Source organism: Mesoplodon mirus (genome assembly GCF_964341445.2).
Source record: "Mesoplodon mirus genome assembly, chromosome: 5".
Lineage (NCBI taxonomy): Eukaryota > Metazoa > Chordata > Mammalia > Artiodactyla > Ziphiidae > Mesoplodon > Mesoplodon mirus.
The window spans coordinates 72,027,452-72,046,934 of NC_138980.1; the positions used below are offsets into that span (position 1 = coordinate 72,027,452).

At 36.7% G+C, this 19,483-nt stretch overlaps 1 protein-coding gene across 3 annotated transcripts in view; it reads right to left on the minus strand.

Annotated features, from left to right (window-relative positions):
• Positions 1-19,483, minus strand: part of SEC24A (SEC24 homolog A, COPII coat complex component) — a 69,863-nt gene that overhangs the window by 4,916 nt on the left and 45,464 nt on the right. For all 3 annotated transcript variants that reach the window (XM_082624016.1, XM_082624017.1, XM_082624015.1), the window contains 8 exons: positions 18,734-18,854; positions 18,258-18,416; positions 12,003-12,176; positions 8,768-8,878; positions 6,964-7,139; positions 3,208-3,345; positions 578-682; positions 160-252 (listed from right to left, as the gene is read on the minus strand). In XM_082624016.1, the coding sequence (XP_082480142.1) occupies positions 160-252; positions 578-682; positions 3,208-3,345; positions 6,964-7,139; positions 8,768-8,878; positions 12,003-12,176; positions 18,258-18,416; positions 18,734-18,854 (1,077 nt within the window). The remainder of the gene's footprint in view (positions 1-159; positions 253-577; positions 683-3,207; positions 3,346-6,963; positions 7,140-8,767; positions 8,879-12,002; positions 12,177-18,257; positions 18,417-18,733; positions 18,855-19,483) is intronic.

The following is a 19,483-nucleotide window of genomic DNA, read 5'->3' on the forward strand; positions in this document are numbered from 1 at the left end:
AATAGTACACACACATAAGAGTAAGTCAGTCAAAGATGCAAAATAACCTAAAGAATGCCTTTAAAATATAGCTATGATTTCAAAATAGGATGTTCATGTTTTTGCCACATTTGAAATGCCTTTAAGCCTATTACAATCACTATAATTACATAATCTTACCATAGTCTGTGGAATTAATGCATAGTTTTCAACTCCTAGAACTTGACTGAGAAAATTCTGTCCACAATTTCTTCCAACCCAAAGCATTAGTACCTAGGGACGGGAAGAAAACTATTTTGAGATGTAGCTTAACAGTGAGCTGTTGACTTACCTTTAACCACTGACTATGTTTCAAAAGACCAGAAAGATGAGTACGTTTACTGAGATTGTACAGCCTTCAACTGAAGTAAAGATAACTACCATTTACCATGATGAGACATTTTATGCTTGGCATGAAAGGAGACTATGGAGGGATAAGTGGCTAATACAAAAATATACAGATTAAATAGCATATAATCTGTTAAGGAAGAGAGCTATTAAGAGGAATGAAGGTAGTAGTATGCAGAGAGAAGAATCCAGCGCAGTCAAGACTACTCACAGAGCCTGCATCCATGAGGAAAGCTCCATCCCTGCTCAGCTTCTCCACTGAAAGCTGAAGAATAGGTGGCTGAGGTATAGTGCGATCACTGATGTTGATTGCACCCTAAAGAGTTAAGCAAAAGATTAAAGCTTTTAATCATGTACCACAATGCTCATTGCAGCAGTATTTACAATAGCCAGGACATGGAAGCAACCTAAGTGTCCATCAACAGATCAATGGATAAAGATGTGGAACATATATACAATAGAATATTACTCAGCCATAAAAAGAAACAAAATTGAGTTATTTATAGTGAGGTGGAAGGACCTAGAGTCTGTCATACAGAGTGAAATAAGTCAGAAAGATAAAAACAAATACCGTATGCTAACACATATATATGGAATCTCAAAAAAAAAAAAAAAGGGTTCCAAAGAACCTAGGGTCAGGACAGGAATAAAGACGCAGAGGTAGAGAATGGACTTGAGGACACAGGGAGGGGGAAGGGTAAGCTGGGACGAAGTGAGAGATTGGCATGGACATATATACACTACCAAATGTAAAACAGACAGCTAGTGGGAAGCAGCCGCATAGCACAGGGAGATCAGCTCGATGTTTTGTGACCACCTAGAAGGGTGGGATAGGGAGAGTGGGAGGGAGAAGCAAGAGGGAGGGGATATGGGGATATATGTATACATATAGCTGATTCACTTTGTTATAACAGCAGAAACTAACACAACACTGTAAAGCAATTATACTCCAATAGAGATGTTAAAAATAAATAAATACATAAATACATAAATAAATAAAGTAAAAAAAGATTAAAGCTTTTAGATACAGGTAATAGGGAGCCACAATTAAACAAACAAACAAAAATTTTAATGAGTGTTACCTCTGAGACTTTGGAATTTATTTAGGTAAATCACAATTATTCATATTTAAATATAAAGAAGAGGAAGAAATATGTATCACTTATCTAAACAAAGTCACCATGAATCCCAATAAAGCCAAAATAATTTCTAATCTTAATTATTATTTTAAAAACTAATACAATAAATGCAATCAATATCACGTATCCTGAATGGATAAATGACATTAGTGAGATCCAAATAAAGTCTGGAATTTAGTTAATAATAACAGATGATTGCGTGGCTTAGATCAATGTACAATACACATCCTGAGGGAAGAGTAAGTCTAATGCAAATGTTTTTTTCTCCAATTTAATATTTATTAAGGCCAGAAATGGAAGGTTTTCATTTATAATTTAGTACTGCCATCTTAAAACACACACACACAAACACACACCTTTAAATATTTATAACTATTCATTTTTGACCAAAAGTTGATTTAAGTACTAAAACTTGGTACTTAATTAACCTTACCTAAAGGAGAAAGTAAATAAAATACTGACCTGTCAAGGGGTACTACCTTGATAAGGCTTTAGCTCTACCAGGAACTATTAATCACAGCACCTTAAGACCTCTGGCCTTAGGGTGTGTGGGCAGCAAGAGAGACTATAACTTAAATACAGCCATTCAGAAATTAATGTGAACTAAGAAAAAAGAGCCTTGTCCTTCTCTGGTGATAAAGATGGGAAGCTATCAGTGGCTCTGTTTTCTAGTCTTGTAGAAAAGGCCAATCTGAAAGAATGAGGCAATGCAAGAGAGTCTATGAATATGAGCTAGACCTGAGTTGAGTTATACCCTAGCCTTCCGTGTGGTTTGTGTTTGAGTGCCACATCAGTCCCCTTTCCTTCCTAAGCTTACTTGCAAAAGAGAGAGTCCTGATAAATACACCACTGAAAGTCCTAGCAGTGCTTGTCTTTGAATGCATATGAGTGATTTATTTTTCTTCTTTCTAGTGGCTTCTGTATTATATACATCTAATATATTGCATTTGTATTTTTACGTTAATTTGCCTCTTTTTTAATGTGAGAAAAAGACAGGTCCAGTTAGTTGAACTTGTCAAACACAGGATTAATCTTGAGTTATTATTTTTGTAATACAAACTAATAATGTCATCAACAGTTTTCATTTGCTAAAAAGTTACCTCAAATTTCACAGGCAATTTCTCCTTTATTATGCAAGGTACCCTAAAATCTTTAAACTCCGAAAAGGTTTTAACCAAAATATTACTTCCAACATATATATCCTAATTTGATCACAATGTAGGAAGGAAGGTTATGATTTAACATTTTCATGCTTGTAGCTTTAACTCAGGTTAATTTCCTATCAAGGGAAAATAATGTTTCAACTTAGATAAATATTTTCTCTTTAATTCAGGAACACCATTACACTAAACATTGACCTGAGGTATTTAAATTAAGTGTAATTTTACTCTAGGGATACTCCTTTCAGATCAATTTGCTTAAATAAATAAATCATAGGTTGCTCTGGTCAATCTGACAATCTCTTCATTTACTTAGATCTGCTCTAAAGATTTGTCTTAAGTAAACAGTAAAGTTTATTATTTTAATAACTTAAATAAAGGTACTATTTTCAGGAGCTTCCCAAAACCAAAATTTCTTTATATAGGAATAAAATGAAAAGCTTTAAAAAAGAAAACACCTTTCTTCATTTCTGCAGTGGATTCAATATAATTAGGCTTATAAACCTTCAAGTAAAAGCAACTAAAAAATGAATCAATCTTACCTCATCTGAGAGATTGTCAACTCTATACAAACTGGGATGAGTTGTGAGCATAAGGTAAACCAAAGGCTGATTTTTCACTTGACACATAGCAAAAATGCGTTCATCTAGACATGCATTTGTCCCAGTCTGAAATGATTTCTATAACAAAATAATACACCCCCATTAAAAAAAAAAGAAAAGGTATTCAACAAATACATATAAATTTTGCAAATATCAGTTTTTAAAAGAATATCTTCAGACAGAATTAACAAATTTACCGTTAATTATTCTTTCAAAAATATATCTTGGGACTTCACTGGTGGCACAGTTGTTAAGAATCCGCCTGCCAATGCAGGGGACACGGGTTCAATCCCTGGTCCAGGAAGATCCCACATGCTGCAGAGCAACTAAGCCCACAGCTACTGAGCCTGCACTCTAGGGCCCGCAAGCCACAACTACTGAAGCCCGCACGCCTAGAGCCTGTGCTCCACAAGGAGAAGCCACCGTATGAGAAGCCACCGTATGAGAAGCACATGCACCACAACGAAGAGTAGCCCCTGCTCACCACAACTAGAGAAAGCCCGCTTGCAGCAACGAAGACTCAACACAGCCCAAAAATACACACACACACACACACACATACCTTAATAAGTCACACACATCTATTAAATCGTGGCTATATCCTCTCCTGAAAGTCTTGACAAATTAATTATCTGACCATGGCAAAGTCATTTAATCTCTCCAACATTTGTTTCCTAATCAATGAAATGGATCTAAACACTCTATCTACCATACAGCAATAGTGATGTAAAAATCTAAATAACATAGCAAGAGGGATAAAGTTATATTGCAGATGACAAAATAAAGACATATATGAAATATGAAGGACCAAAGATCTAAGTTTCTGTAAAAGCTGGGTGATGACTAATGGTGGTTAACTATCCTTGTTTCTCCCACAGTTAGAGAAATTAAATAACGTAACAAAGCTCACAAATCAATCAGGAAAATTAATAATTTGAAGACAACTGCTTAGCAGAATACAGATAATAAGTAATTGTGAGTTTCAACTGGAATATTAGCTCTATGAAGAATAATGAAGTTCTGAGGTAAGGTTTTAGCCATTTCTGCTGATGGAAAGGAATAGAAAGAGGCAGAGAGATAACAGCAATGAAAGTATGCCTTAAAACAAATGCACTGGGACTTCCCTGGTGGTCCAGTGGCTAAGACTCTGTGCTCCCTATGCAGGGGGCCCGGGTTCAATCCCTGGTCAGGGAACTAGATCCTGCACTCCACAACTAAAGATCCCGCATGCCGCAACGAAGATCTTGCATGCCGCAATGAAGACCCAGTGCAGCCAAATAAATATTTTTTAAAAAACAAATAAAAAAACCCAAATGCACTGACTATAAATAAGCCAAGAAGAGAAAAGGTTCTTAAAGAAAGAGTACTATGGGAAATGAAAGAAGCTCCATTTATTCATTCAAAAAATATCTACTGAGTGCCTACTATGTACTAAGAACTGTTCTAGATGCAGGGACAAAGTGGTAGACAAACAACTTAAAAATCCTTGTCCTTGTGGACAAAAATCCTAGTAAGGGAGAAGTAAATAATAAACAAGCAAAATATGTGGTATTTCAGTGTTAAGTGCTATGGAGAAAAACAAAGGAAGAAAGAGAGATAAAGAATGTCAGGGTGGGATGGGATGAGAGTACTGCATATTAAAAGGGGAGATGAGGGAAGGCAGGCCTCAGTGAAGGACAGCATTTAATGAAATACCTGAAGAGGGAAGAGCTCAGATTCTTAAATATTAAAATTTAAGTATTTATGTAACCTCTGTGCATTTACATTATATTCAGAAGTGGAAATACATAATTTGAGTTAAAGAAACTAGAAGTAGATTCAAAAGCTATTTCTATCAATGTGTAACAGGTTGCCCTTCTTGCCTGGAAGAGACAACATACACCTGACAGGCCAATGCTGGAGTTCAGAAAGTATACAAATTGACAAGAGCAGTCCTTAATTCATCCTGGAATCTGGGATGGTTCCCCAGGTGATCTGTTAACATGAACTTTTTAATAAAATATTATAAGGGAAAGTTATACCAAGTCTACAAGTTAAGACATTTTTTATTAACTGAAGTATGGTTAATTTACAATGTGTTAGTTTCAAGTGTGCAGCAAAGTGATTCAGTTTCCTCTTTTTCAGATTCTTTTCCAGTATAGGTTACTTTTTTTAATATATAAATTTATTTTATTTATTTATTTTTGGCTGCACTGGGTCTTCGTTGCTGTGCACAGGCTTTCTCTAGTTGTGGCGAGTGGGGGCTACCCTTCGTTGTGGTGCATGGGCTTCTCATTGCGGTGGCTTCTCTTGTTGTGGAGCACAGGCTCTAGGTGCAGGCTTCAGCAGTTGTGGCATGCAGGCTCAGTAGTTGTGGTTCGCGGGCTCTAGAGCACAGGCTCAGTAGTTGTGGCGCACAGACTTAGTTGCTCCGCAGCATGTGGGATCTTCCTCAACCAGGGCTGGAACCCGTGTCCCCTGCATTGGCAGGCAGATTCTTAACCACTGCGCCACCAGGGAGGCCCAGTATAGGTTATTATAAGATATTAAGTATAGTTTCCTATGCTATACAGTAGGTCCTTGTTATTTACCTATCTTATATATAGTAGTATGTATGTTAATCCCAAACTCCTAATTTATCTCCCCCCCCAATCCCCGCTATCCCCTTTGGTAACCATGTTTGTTTTCTAAGGACATTATATTTTGGACATTGGATAAATAAGCCTCCTCCACCAGGCTAGAGTTTCCCTTTTTTCTTTTTTCAGGAGCCAGGGGTATGGGCAAAAGGTAGGCAGGGGAGACAAGTAAATAATAATATATTTTAAAATATAAATAATAAATATATTTTTTAAAGTCCTCTATAAATAAATATATGTACAAGGAGCTACCGGGTCACAGAAGGAAAGGCAACTGCCAGAGAGACAACATTTGAGCTCAAAGACAAGGATAGGAAGGCATAATGCAGATCATGGAAATAGGTACACATGTATGAGAAGGCATTTCTAAGATTAAGAAATGAAATGTGGGACTTCCCTGGTGGTGCAGTGGTTAAAGAATCCGCCAGCCAACGCAGGGGACACAGGTTCGAGCCCTGGTCCAGGAAGATCCCACATGCTGCAGAGCAACTAAGCCTATGTGCCACAACTACTGAGCCCATGCACCACAACTACTGAGGCCGTGCGCCTACAGCCTGTGTTCAACAAGAGAAGCCACTGCAATGAGAAGCCCGTGCACCGCAATGAAGAGTAGCCCCCACTCGCTGCAACTAGAGAAAGCCCGTGCGCAGCAACGAAGACCCAGCACAGCCTAAATAAAGAAATAGTAATTGCATTACAAAAAAAAAGAAATGAAATATGGCTGAAATATTGTAGGGAGCAGGAAGCATCATAAGAGTCTCGTGTGTGACTTGTTGCTCTAGTGGTAAAATATACAGTTCCTGTTTTGAAAAACTGGAAAACTGATCATTTGCATCTTTGATAACATCAGTGAATACTTCATCAGTGAGCATCTCTTACAAAGAAGGCACATACTTTAAATCAGTATTTTGTAAATTTTTTTTGGTTACAAATCCTTTAAGATACAATAGGAGTTAAGGTCCCTGTCCTCAGAAAACTTAACTGACGTAAAGTTATATATACAATGTTTAGTGGTTCACAGGACAAAAACTTTGGCTGTTGACATTTTCACTGTGTTAGTTTCTGATTCTGATTCTTTTACCTGTTTAAGGAGAGCCAACACAAACAGTGGGAAAAGCCGCAAAGAAAAAGGAACCATAAGTCCATGCTGCTGGTTACTTAGGACTGAAGAACGATAAGCTGAAAGAGAGTCTATGACAGCATTCACTAGGGCGTCCCGAGCATCACTCAGACTGGCAGTCACAGACCTGTCAACAGCTAACAGAGGTTGAGGTAGGGACAAGAGAAAAAAGACAGAAGTTTAGCTACCCCACTGTTAAGGAAAGAAAAGTTTTTTTAAATTATACAAATTCTCTCTCAAGTTATTACATACACAAGGAACCAAACATAGCAGTTAAAAGCACATACTTTGGAAAATCAAACCAACCTGTGTTGAAATGTTGTTCTGCTATTTCCTAGCTGTATGAATATTTGGCAAGTAATTTAACCTTCATGAGCCTCAGTATCCTTACCTGTAAAATGGGAAAACTGTATTTCGCCAAATCTAAGATGTTATTAATTGTAACCCACCATTTTATTTTATGTATCATTGAGAAAGAAAAAACTCTGCAATTAAACACACATGCTTTCTTAACACAGAGAATTTTTATTTCATATTTATTGAAAGAACTCTTGGCTATTTAGATGATCTTCATCATCTGTCATGCTACTGTTTTATGCTTTTCTTTATACTAAAAAAATTTCTTCAATACTAAAAACACTATAATTGTTTTGAAGACTTTTCAAACTACAACTAAACTCAATTCATGTATTACCAAAAATACACTCAATGAAGTGATGTTATTAACTGCTATGACCAAATTTGTACATAAGCAAGAAAGAATGAAGACTACTGTTACCCGATCAACAGTAACTCTAAGACTTTATCAACTGAAGACATCTTGATTTTAAAGATTTTGACAAAATGTGAAAAAAGTGCATATTGGGATCAACCAAATTTAATAAAAGAACTAATATTTGTTGTGAAGATTTTTTTTAAATCCACAAATACTGCCTGATATATAGTTGTTGCTGAAAATAATAATAATCACACTGTTACCAAAACATACCAGTTCAACAAAATATAAAGGCAATGACCCTCAAATTTCTTAGGTCACAATTTTTAGCTTTTGACAACACATGAGACTAAAGTGAGGTTAGATTCTTTACCATGTTCCATTAAAGAAAAATTTTTCCAATAGGAAATTCAAGATAATAGGTAATTATTCCTATTATAGGCAGATTTGAGTTTGAAGCAAATGGACCCACTGGTAGTCATCCCTGAAGGAGAAAGGGAGCAAGAAACAAAATGATGTTAAGCTCTATGTATTTGAAAAAAGGATCCAAAAAAAAAAAAATCCAAGAAAGCAACTCTATCTGAGATGGAAGACATTAAGGAAAACATGGTTATTTAAGTCCGTAGCAGGCAGATTGTGAGGCAGAAAACAGTTTAGTGGTTGCCTAAGGCCAGTGAGGGAAGAAGAAGGGAGTGAGCAGTAAGTGTTAATGGACATGATGTTCTTTTCAGGGTGACGGAAATGTTTTAAAACCGGATTGAGGTGATGGCCACACAAATCTGTATATATACTCAAAACAATGGAATTGTATACTTAAATGGGTTAAGTGATTATTTTATCACTTATATCTCAATAAACTGAAACTACATATCAATAAAGCTGTTTAACTTAAAAAAAAAAAGATCAGGTTATCTGCAGCAGATCCATTTACTTAGCAGGCACACACCAGATCCAAAATATTGAAATCATAAAGCTAATTATTTAAAGGAAAACAAAACTATGTGGACATTTCAAATGTTACTACTTGCAATAGGTGATAAGAATTCTTACCCATATTGGCCAATAACCCTGAAATTGCTTGAACATCAGCTCCAAGAAAGACTTCATTTAGAGTTGAAACTACTGGCAAACACAAAGTATGAACACGAATTCTTCTTTCACCTTTGGACAAATCACACAAATGACAGTGAGGGACAGCACTATAAAAAATAGTTTGTATTAAAGTTACTCGGAAAAATCAGTTCTTTTCAATTTGGAACCAAACAGGGTTATATATAGTAAGCAGGGATAGTATCAAAACTTTAATTCGTGAAAACTCCAAAGCATTATTTCTTTTATTTTTTTTTACTTTTATTTTTTTTTACTACAAAATTATTTTTCTTCAAGGTATTACTGAAAAGACCACAGGGATCATATCCAAATGATGGTAACATGCTTGCTTCTTAAAAATTTCTTTTCTGAATTTTTTGGTAACTTTATCCTTTTTCGTAAACACAATTTTGGGAAAATATACATACTGAAGGACAACACTACTCCAAGATGTGTTCTAGAGTTTCTTTTGATATTTAAAGTCCAGAGAAATTTTGTTTCTTTTTTTTTTTTTTTTTTTTTTTTTTTTTTGCGGTACGCGGGCCTCTCACTGTTGTGGCCTCTCCCGTTGCGGAGCACAGGCTCCGGATGCGCAGGCTCAGCGGCCATGGCTCACGGGCCCAGCCGCTCCGCGGCATATGGGATCCTCCCAGACCGGGGCACGAACCCGTATCCCCTGCATCGGCAGGCGGACTCTCAACCACTGCGCCACCAGGGAGGCCCAATTTTGTTTCTTTTTAATCACAGGAAAAAAATTTAAAAGAAATAGACTAAAGTCGCTCAGCACAGCCAAATTATAAACAAACAGACAAACAAATAAAGCTTTCATAAAAAAAAAAAAGAAAGAAATCAACTAATAGTCACAATACTTCCTCTTTGGTAATTACCCACAACAATAAAAATCAATAAACACAAGAAACAAAAATGAAAATCTTTTGAGAGCCATAAAATATCAAATATCATGTCAATTTTTAAAAAATTTCTAATGAGCAAGACCTTGAACAACAAAGAAAAAGAACAAGTAAGAAAACTAGAGAGGATACCCACACTACAACCTGCAGGGACACATGAAGACTAACGAAATTGTATCTAGGAGGAGCTCATACAAATTACTTTTAAAGAGAAGAAGTGATATCTACAAAAAAGGGTAACATTGTTTAGTGCTTCTAGTCTAGATAAAAACATTGATAACTAAAAGAAATAAGATACAATGTTTAGCCTATCATATTGGCAACAACAACTATTACACACATAAATACAGACACACAGATACATGCACACAAAATCAGAGGCTGAAATGAAAAGGGCACTGGATGGGACTACAAATTGGTAAAATATTTCTGAAAAGCAATCTGACAATACCAAGATTTTTCTAAACAGTTGATCTCTATACTTTTTATTTCCAATCCTAGAAATCCATCTTAGGGAAATTTTCAGAAATGACAAAGATTTGTGGACATGGATAGATATTATAATCACATTTTCCATAAAAACAAAACATTAGAAATAAACTAAACTTCAAATAGTAAATATATAAAAAGATATCCAATGTTAGTTATTAGGGAAACATGAAATAAAACTAAAAGTGGTATCACTATACTTGATTAAAATGGCAAAACAGAAAAACAAAACAAACAAAAAACCTCAAACCAAACACAACAAACAAAAACTAAACACTGATAACAGCAAATGCTGGTGAGGATGCAGAGCAGCTGGAACTCTCTCATACACTGCTGGTGAGAATGCAAAATGGTACAGCCACTTAGGAAACAGTTTGGCAACTTCCTAAAAAGTTAAACATAAGCTCACCATACAACGTAGCCATCCATCGAAAACACTGAAAAAGTATTAACCGAAGTGAAATCACAATTTATGCTCACACAAAACTCCACATGCAAATGTTTATAGGGGCTATATTTGAAACTGCCAAAAACTGGAAACAACCCAAATGTACCTCAACTGGAAAGTGAATAAACAAACTGGGTACAATGGAATACTACTTAGGAATAAAAAATAACTACTGCTGGATGAAACAATATGGATGAATCTCAAATGCACTATGCTAAGTGAAAGAGCCAGATTCAAAAGGCTACCTACTGTATGACTCTATTCACAAGACAGTCTTACAAAAGGCAAAACTACAGGGTCAGAAAACAGATCAATGGTTGCTAGGGGCTGGGGATGGGAGAGAAATGACTACAAAAACACAAGGAGATTTGAGGGGTAATGGAACAGATTGTGATACCTAAATTGTGGTGGTGGTCACACACACATTTGTCAAAACTTGTGGAACTATATATTAAAATGGTAGATTTTACCATAGGTCAATTGTATATTAGTTTTCTTTTTTAATGTTAAGAAAAATCAATGAGCAGAAAAAGGATTGGGATGTTCTTCTGTCAAATAAAACATGATACCTAGAGACAGAAATCCATCTTTTACATTTATAGTATGCAGTATTACAATCATAGTACAAAAACTGGAATTCCTCATACTAAAGGTTTTCATTGAAATATCTGTATTATACACTTTTTATACATTTTGGTGGGGCTGTTAAGGTCAGTAGACATAGCACAGAAACACTCCCAAAACCTTTTTTAAGGAGACAAAACAGAATAGGGTGAGAGCTGTGAATCTTTAAAATAATAAAAATAAATTTAACCAGCCTTCACATCATCTTAGGACAAAACACATTATAAATTAATTAGTACTAAACAAATTATACCCTTAAATAGTGTTTATCTTCCATTTGAGCTCCTTCAAAATTTAACTCAAACGTCACCCTCTGTGAGACCTTTCCTGGCAGCCCTATCTTAAAAAACCATCCCCTCAGCACTTCTTAAACCTTTCATCTGCTTTCTGTTTCTCCTTAACTGATATTACTATGTAACATACTACTATTTTACTTATGTATCCTCTTTATTGTTTGTCTCCCCTACTAGAATAAGCCTATGAGAAAAAGGTTTTTAATTCAGTTTTATTGACTGTTGTATTACCAGAACATATTTCAGACACTAAGTAGACTCTCAAGGAGTTTATCACAAGCCATAGACTACATGGCCAAATCAAAAATCTTACCTTTGCTATATCATTGTGCTTATAGTTAACAATACGGTATTTTAGACTTAAATTTTGTTAAGAGGATAGATTTCATGTTATGTGTTTTTGCCACAGTAAAACAAACAAAAAAACTTACCTTTGCTGGATGTATACAAGAGTGCTGACTGAAAGGAAACCAACTGAGTGTCAGTAAGACTCTCTTCCACTGACATCTGTACTGCATACCCAGCATCTGGGTTTACATTGGGTAAAGACAGTAAGTCTGTGGACCGAACAAAGAAGTTCCCATGGAAAGTATGAATGGAAAGACCTAGAAAAGAAAAATATATCAAAATGATTTATATACACCTACATATATTTACATTTTATCCTTATCACTTATCAGAATAGCACAGAGTAAATTAAAAAGTTTAGATGTGATATTGTGGTTTATAAGAAATATATACTTGGTCTTCACCAGTTTCTGGCACAGAGCTCCTAAAACCCTTAGAATTCCCTAAGTGTTGAGAGTCATAAAGGTATCTTTTGCTATGTTAACAAAGTGGCTTTTGGAAAGCACTTAGGTAACCTAAGGATGGGGGCTGGTTGTCAGAGGATTCAACCATATGATAAGAGGGTTAGATCTTCCAGTTCAACCCCCCACCACTACCTCCAGGGAGGGGAGAGGCGCTAGAGGTTGAATTAATCACCAAATGTCAGTGATTTATCAGTCATGACTATGTAATAAAGCCTCCATAAAAACCCAAAAGGATGGGGTCCTTTAGAGAGCTCTGGGATTGTGAATACGTGGAGATTTGGGGAGAGTGAAGCTCTCAAAGAGAGCAAGGAAGCTCCAGAAGCTCCATGCCCTTTCCCTTTCCCTATATCTTGCTCTATGCATCTTTTCTATTTTGCTGTTCTTGAGTTATATCCTTTTAAAATAAACCAGTAATCTAGTAATTAAAATGTTTCTCTGAGTTCTATAAGCCACTCTAGCCAATAATTTTAACCAAAGGAGGGATTCGTCGGAACATCCAATCTATAGCCAGTTGGTCAGAAGCACAGGTAACAAACTGGACTTGCAACTGGCTTCTGAAGTGGGGTGGTGGGGGAAGGATGGGAGACGGTCTTGTGAGACTGAACCCGTAACCTGTGGGATCTGATGTTAGCTCTACATAGACGATGTCAGAACTGAGTTAACTGCTTGGTAGTGTGGAGAAAAACAACCCACACATTGTAACTGGAAGCAGAATCATATTAAAGAATACACAGTAGTTAGTGAGAGTGGGGAAGGAATAAATGATATCTTCTTAAATGAATTCAAATTTTCAAAAAACTTTTTTCGATAATAATTTGGCAATATCTACCAAAATTCTAAATGGGTACTTACTTCAACTCCAGTTATTCCATAACTAAGAATTTATCCTAGAATATTCTCATAAAATATCCTCATAACAGTGTTTCTACTAACAAATCTCACAACTGGTATTTGCTCATACTGACAACTCAAAAAGAAAAAAAAAACAATTTATTCTATAGATACAATTAAGTGCCAAATTTATATGTGCAAAAAAAATTAAGCATAACAAAAAAAATCAGAAATATCTTCAATGACAACCAGTAGGAAAATAACTAAATTGTGATTTTTACATTCTACTGAATACACTGGGTAGAAGTTAAAAAGCATGAGGAGTTAAAAAGCATGAGACAGATCTACATAAACTAATATTATTAGATCTTCAAGACTTGCTGAAAACATGTACAATGTTATTTATGCTACTACACTGTACTATATATTTTCCATGGAGAGGTACATATGTATGTAAATGTATAGAAAAACTTAGCATTACCGAAATGTGGTTATAGTGACTACATAGGATGGAGTGAAAGTGAAGTAACACACACACAAGCTTATACAAGAGGACTTTAGCTTTATCAATAATGTTTTCATTTTTTACAAATAACAGGTATATACTTTGCTTGTGAAATAAAAACCAACTTTACAACAGTAATCAGGAAAAAAAGGAGGATGTAGTTCTGTACATACGAAAACAAAGTATATACAGAAAAAGAAGCCAGATGTGATCCTCGCTGCCTCTTTTTTTTTTTTTTTTTTGCGGTGTGTGGGCCTCTCACTGTTGTGGCCTCTCCCATTGCGGAGCACAGGCTCCGGATGTGCAGGCTCAGTGGCCATGGCTCATGGGCCCAGCCGCTCCGCGGCATGTGGGATCCTCCCAGACCGGGGCACGAACCCGTATCCCCTGCATCAGTAGGCGGACTCTCAACCACTGCGCCACCAGGGAAGCCCTCTCACTGCTTTTTTTTTTTTTTTTTTTTTTTGCGGTATGCGGGCCTCTCACTGTTGTGGCCTCTCCCGTTGCGGAGCACAGGCTCCGGATGCGCAGGCCCAGCGGCCATGGCTCACGGGCCCAGCCGCTCCGCGGCATATGGGATCCTCCCAGACCGGGGCACGAACCCGTATCCCCTGCATCGGCAGGCGGACTCTCAACCACTGCGCCACCAGGGAGGCCCTCTCACTGCTTTTATTTGAAGGCGAAAATATATTCCCATGCTTATATATGCACGGGAAAACTTTTTCAAGGGCATATGAGAAACTCTGAGGTAGACTATCCTGGCTTAAGTTTAATTTCTCATTTTATATCTTTTTGTACTGTACCTTTTTTTTTGTAGCTTTACCAAGAGCATATTATTTCATGTAATATGAATTTAATGTAATTTATCATTAAAAGAGAGAGAAACCTAAGCAAATTAACCACAAAGATTTAGTAAATTAAGCACTCTAGAAAGAGGGCATAGGTTGGTTTCTATGTCGAAGTTCTTTATGCAAAGTTAGGTACATATAAAATAGCTTCTGTCCTGCCAAATAGAAAAAGTCTTAAAAGCACTTTGAGGATGTACATTCCCCTTAATTTAGAGCCAATATCTGCAGAAATAATCATTTCTGAGGTCCATCAATCTTGAATGAATGGGATACAAGAAATGGGCCCTTTAAAACATAAATACTAAAAAACTATTAGAATTAACAAGCAAGTTCAACAAGGTTGCTGGATACAAGATCAGTATACAAAGAATTAATTATATTTATAGGAGAAACAAATTTTAAAAATAATTATATTTAAAATATAATGGAAAAAATATTTAGGAATAAATTTAACAAAAGAAATGCAAAACTTACATTCAGAAAACTGCAAAATTTTTTGAACAAATTAAAGAAACATACCATGTTTTTGGATGGGAAGACTTATTATTGTTAAGATGCCAATATTCCCCAAATTTACCTATTATAATACAATTCCTATCCAATACCAGCTGGCTTCTTTGGAGAAATTGACAAGATGAAACTAAAATTCATACGGAAATGCAAGGGACCCAGAATATCACAACAATCTCGGTAAGGAAGAGAAAAGTTGGGAGAACTCATACTTCCTAATTTCAAACTTATTACAAAGTCACAACAGTCAAGAAAGTTTGGTACTGGCATAAGATAGACATAGATTAAAAGAATAAAATTCAGGTGCTTCCCTGGTGGCGCAGTGGTTGTGAGTCCGCCTGCCGATGCAGGGGACGCGGGTTCGTGCCCCAGTCCGGGAGGATCCCTCATGCTGAGGAGCGGCTGGGACCGTGGGCCATGGCCGCTGAGCCTGCACGTCCGGAGCCTGTGCTCCACAACGGGAGAGGCCACAGCAGTGAGAGGCCCGCGTACCGCAAAAAAAAAAAAAAAAAAAAAAAGTTCATAGCAAGGGACATCCCTGGCGGTCCAGTGGTTAGGGCTCCATGCTTCCACAGCAGGGGGCGTGGGTTCGACCTCTGCTTGGGGAACTAAGATCCCACGTGCTACACAGCGTGGCCAAAATTAAAAAAAAAAAAAAGTTCATAGCAATACTATTCATAATATCCAAAAAGTGGAAACAACCCGAATATTCATCAACTGATGAAAGGATAAACAAAATGAGGTATCTATACAATGGAATACTATGAGAAATAAAAACAAATGAAATATTTTTAAGGGGGGGTAATGAAATACTGATATATGCTACAACATGGATGAATCTTGAAAACATTAAAGTGTATGAAGCCAGTTACAGAGGACCTCATATTGTATGGCTCCATTAATACGAAATACCCAGAACAGGTGAGTCCAGAGACAGAAAGTAGACTGGCAGTCGACTAGGTGTGGGAATGAAAAGTGACTCCTCATCAGTACAGGGTAGCTTTTGGGAATGATGAAAGTGTTCTAAAATTGATCGTGGTAATATCGTGGTGAATATATTTAAAACCACTGAATTGTACATTTCAAATGGGTAAATTGTATGGTATGTAAATTTTATCTCAATAAAGCTTCTATTAAAAAAGGAAACAGAATGCTATTGTGGAAACTGATCGGTTATGGGTGACACCAATATCTGTGTGCTGTTTGGAGATGTGGCAACCTCTTAAGTGTTTATCTGATACATCATTTGACACGTCATTTGATCAACAGATTTTAACATCTATCTAGTGGACAGGTTTGTGGATCCTTATCTTTTGATACCTATTTTTTGCTACATATTTCACATAATCTTTCCACTGTAAAAAATTACTGCTTCATACCCTTTTACAGAGCAGTAATATTTTAAAATCTGAATAAAAGAGTAGAAACAGGTTGATAATGTAGAGAAATGAAGTATCAAGAATTATAATTTCCCACTTTCATAAGAAAATAGTTGTCACATTTAGCAACCACAAAACATTTATCCTGAAAAACATATTGAACATACGCATTCTGAAACTGTGAGACTATTTCCAAAGCAACAGTGTGGAAAGGTATTTAGTAGCAGGTGCAGAATGAGAAGAACACAAACTAAAAGATACCCTACTTCTGGAGATGGATGGTGGTGATGGCCGCACAACAATGAGAATGTACTTAATGCCACTCAAAATACTTAAAAATGGTAAAATGGTAAAATTTATTTTAATTTTTAATTTTTTGGCTGCACTGTGCATGTGGGATATTAGTTCCCCGACCAGGGATTGAACCTGGGCCCCCTGCATCGGAAGCATGGAGTCTTAACCACTGGACCACCAGGGAAGTCCTGTAAAATGGTAAATTTTATGTCATGTCTGTTTTATCACAATTTAAAAAAATAGTTGTGGGCTTCCCTGGTGGCGCAGTGGTTGAGAATCTGCCTGCCAATGCAGGAGACACGGGTTCAAGCCCTGGTCTGGGAAGATCCCACATGCCGCAGAACAACTAAGCCCATGAGCCACAACTACTGAGTCTGCGCATCTGGAGCTTGTGCTCTGCAACAAGAGAGGCCGCGACAGTGAGAGGTCCGCGCACCGCGATGAAGAGTGGCCCCCGCTCGCCGCAACTAGAGAAAGCCCTAGCACAGAAATGAAGACCCAACACAGCCAAAAGTAAATAAATTAATTAATTTAAAAAAAAAAAGAAAAAATAGTTGTAAAAAAAAAAGATCTTCCACTACTACTGTTCAATAAGTGGAATAAAAATCCATCAGTAATATGTTTTATTTTCTTTGGAGATATTTTTTCACTGAGATACAATTCACATACAAAAACCCGCACACTTTTCAAGTGTACAATTCAGTGGTTTTTAGTATATTCAAAATAGTCCCTAGGGCTTCCCAGGTGGCGCAGTGGTTAAGAATCCACCAGCCAATGCAGGGGACATGGGTTCGAGCCCTGGTCCGGGAAGACCCCACATGCCATGGAGCAACTAAGCCCATGTGCCACAACTACTGAGCCTGCGCTCTAGAGCCTGTAAGCCACAACTACTGAAGCCCGAACACCTAGAGCCTGCACTCTGCAACAAGAGAAGCCACCGCAATGAGAAGCCCGCTTGCTGCAACTAGAGAAAGCCCGTTTGCAGCAACGAAGACCCAACACAACCAAAATAAATAAATAAATAAATAAAATAATAAATTTAAAAAAATAGCAATTCCTATTAAAAAAAATAGTCCTTAGTTTTTCAATGTGTCTTCTCTATTCTTAATTGCATAGTCCATCAAAGTAAGTACAATACCTTAGAAGAACAAATCTTTTTTTTTTTAGAAGAACAAATCTTATGAGAAAAGAATAGGTGAAAATATGTGTGTATTTATTCATATCAAAAGCAACATTTACGGGCTTCCCTGGTGGCGTAGTGGTTGAGAGTCCGCCTGCCGATGCAGGGGACACAGGGTCGTGCCCCGGCCCGGGAGGATCCCACATGCCGCGGAGCGGCTGGGCCCACTGGGCCCACTGAGCCTGCGTGTCCGGAGCCTGTGCTCCACAACGGGAGAGGCCACAACAGTGAGAGGCCCGCGTACAGCAAAAAAAAAAAAAAAAAAAAAAAAAAAAAAAAAAAGCAACATTTACACCTTTGTAAGTGTAAAAAAAAAAGTGCCCCCACCTTTGGTACACCGAATCCTCATGACTGCCTCAAAGCCAATCTTCCGAGTGAGGTATCTCTGTAGTTCCTTCTGTAATTTCTGCACTTGCACTGGGTTGTGCTGATGGTGGTAAGAGGGATAATAATAGACACTACCTGCTGAATACCGAGAAATACAACCTGGAAGAGAACACATACTCCTTTTAAATTCTGCCATTAACTACTATTACTACACCAGAGTAACTACAAGCATTTGAATCAATCTTTCCTTAGCCTCCTAAGATATTGGCAAAAAAGAATTATTTCATCCCTTTAAATAGTAATATAGAAATTTCTCTATTATAAATATCCAGAGTAAGACTATAAGGTTTATTATAAACTAAACTAACTTCCCAAGGGAATAAGAATTCTTTCACTTTGTCCTCTCTTTAACATATCATTATAAAAATACCATTTTGACATTCACATGAGAAAAATAATCACTAGGAAGAACTTACCCAGAGAAGCCAAATCAGAATACTGTCCACTGAGAAGGAATAAGTCAACAGCTACCTGCTGACCAGAACAGTCCAAGGCTAATTTCTTATAGAAGTCAGTTGATGGTGTCAAGTGAATCTCCTATTCATAATTACAAAGAGAAAAAATTTTAAATCATTAAATTGTCATAAAATTTATTCAGCTATCCATATATACCAAGGGTTAACAATTATCCTTGGGCAATCTACAAAATCCTTTTGTTTTGTGATATTTCCTCTTTTTTCAGTATGAAACATGTCCTGCTTAAGAATTTACTATTTTGTTTTACTTTTAAAAAGAAATACACCTATTATATGAATTTTGATAATCTATTAAATGTTTATTATGCTGGAAGCTTCTAAATTCATATGTAATACTTTTCATCTATCATAAGAGATGGGTACTATCGATATTTTCATTTTATAAATATAAGGAAAAAGAGGGGCAAAGAAATTATGTAACTATTCAAGCTCACACATCTAAAAAGCAGTGAGATTTAGGCAGACTTATTCCAAGACTGACACCTTAATCATTACAGTATATGGCCACACTATCATAATCTTTTGAGAAATACACATCTCAAACTAAGTTTACACACACAAGGTGCTCAAAAGCAATCCATGGCAGTCAATATACCAAACCATGACTACTTTTTATTCACCATCCAGGTTCTACTTTGTCCCTGGCAAGCATATTCTCTTAGTCTGCCCGACTTTCTCATCAAAGGCAGG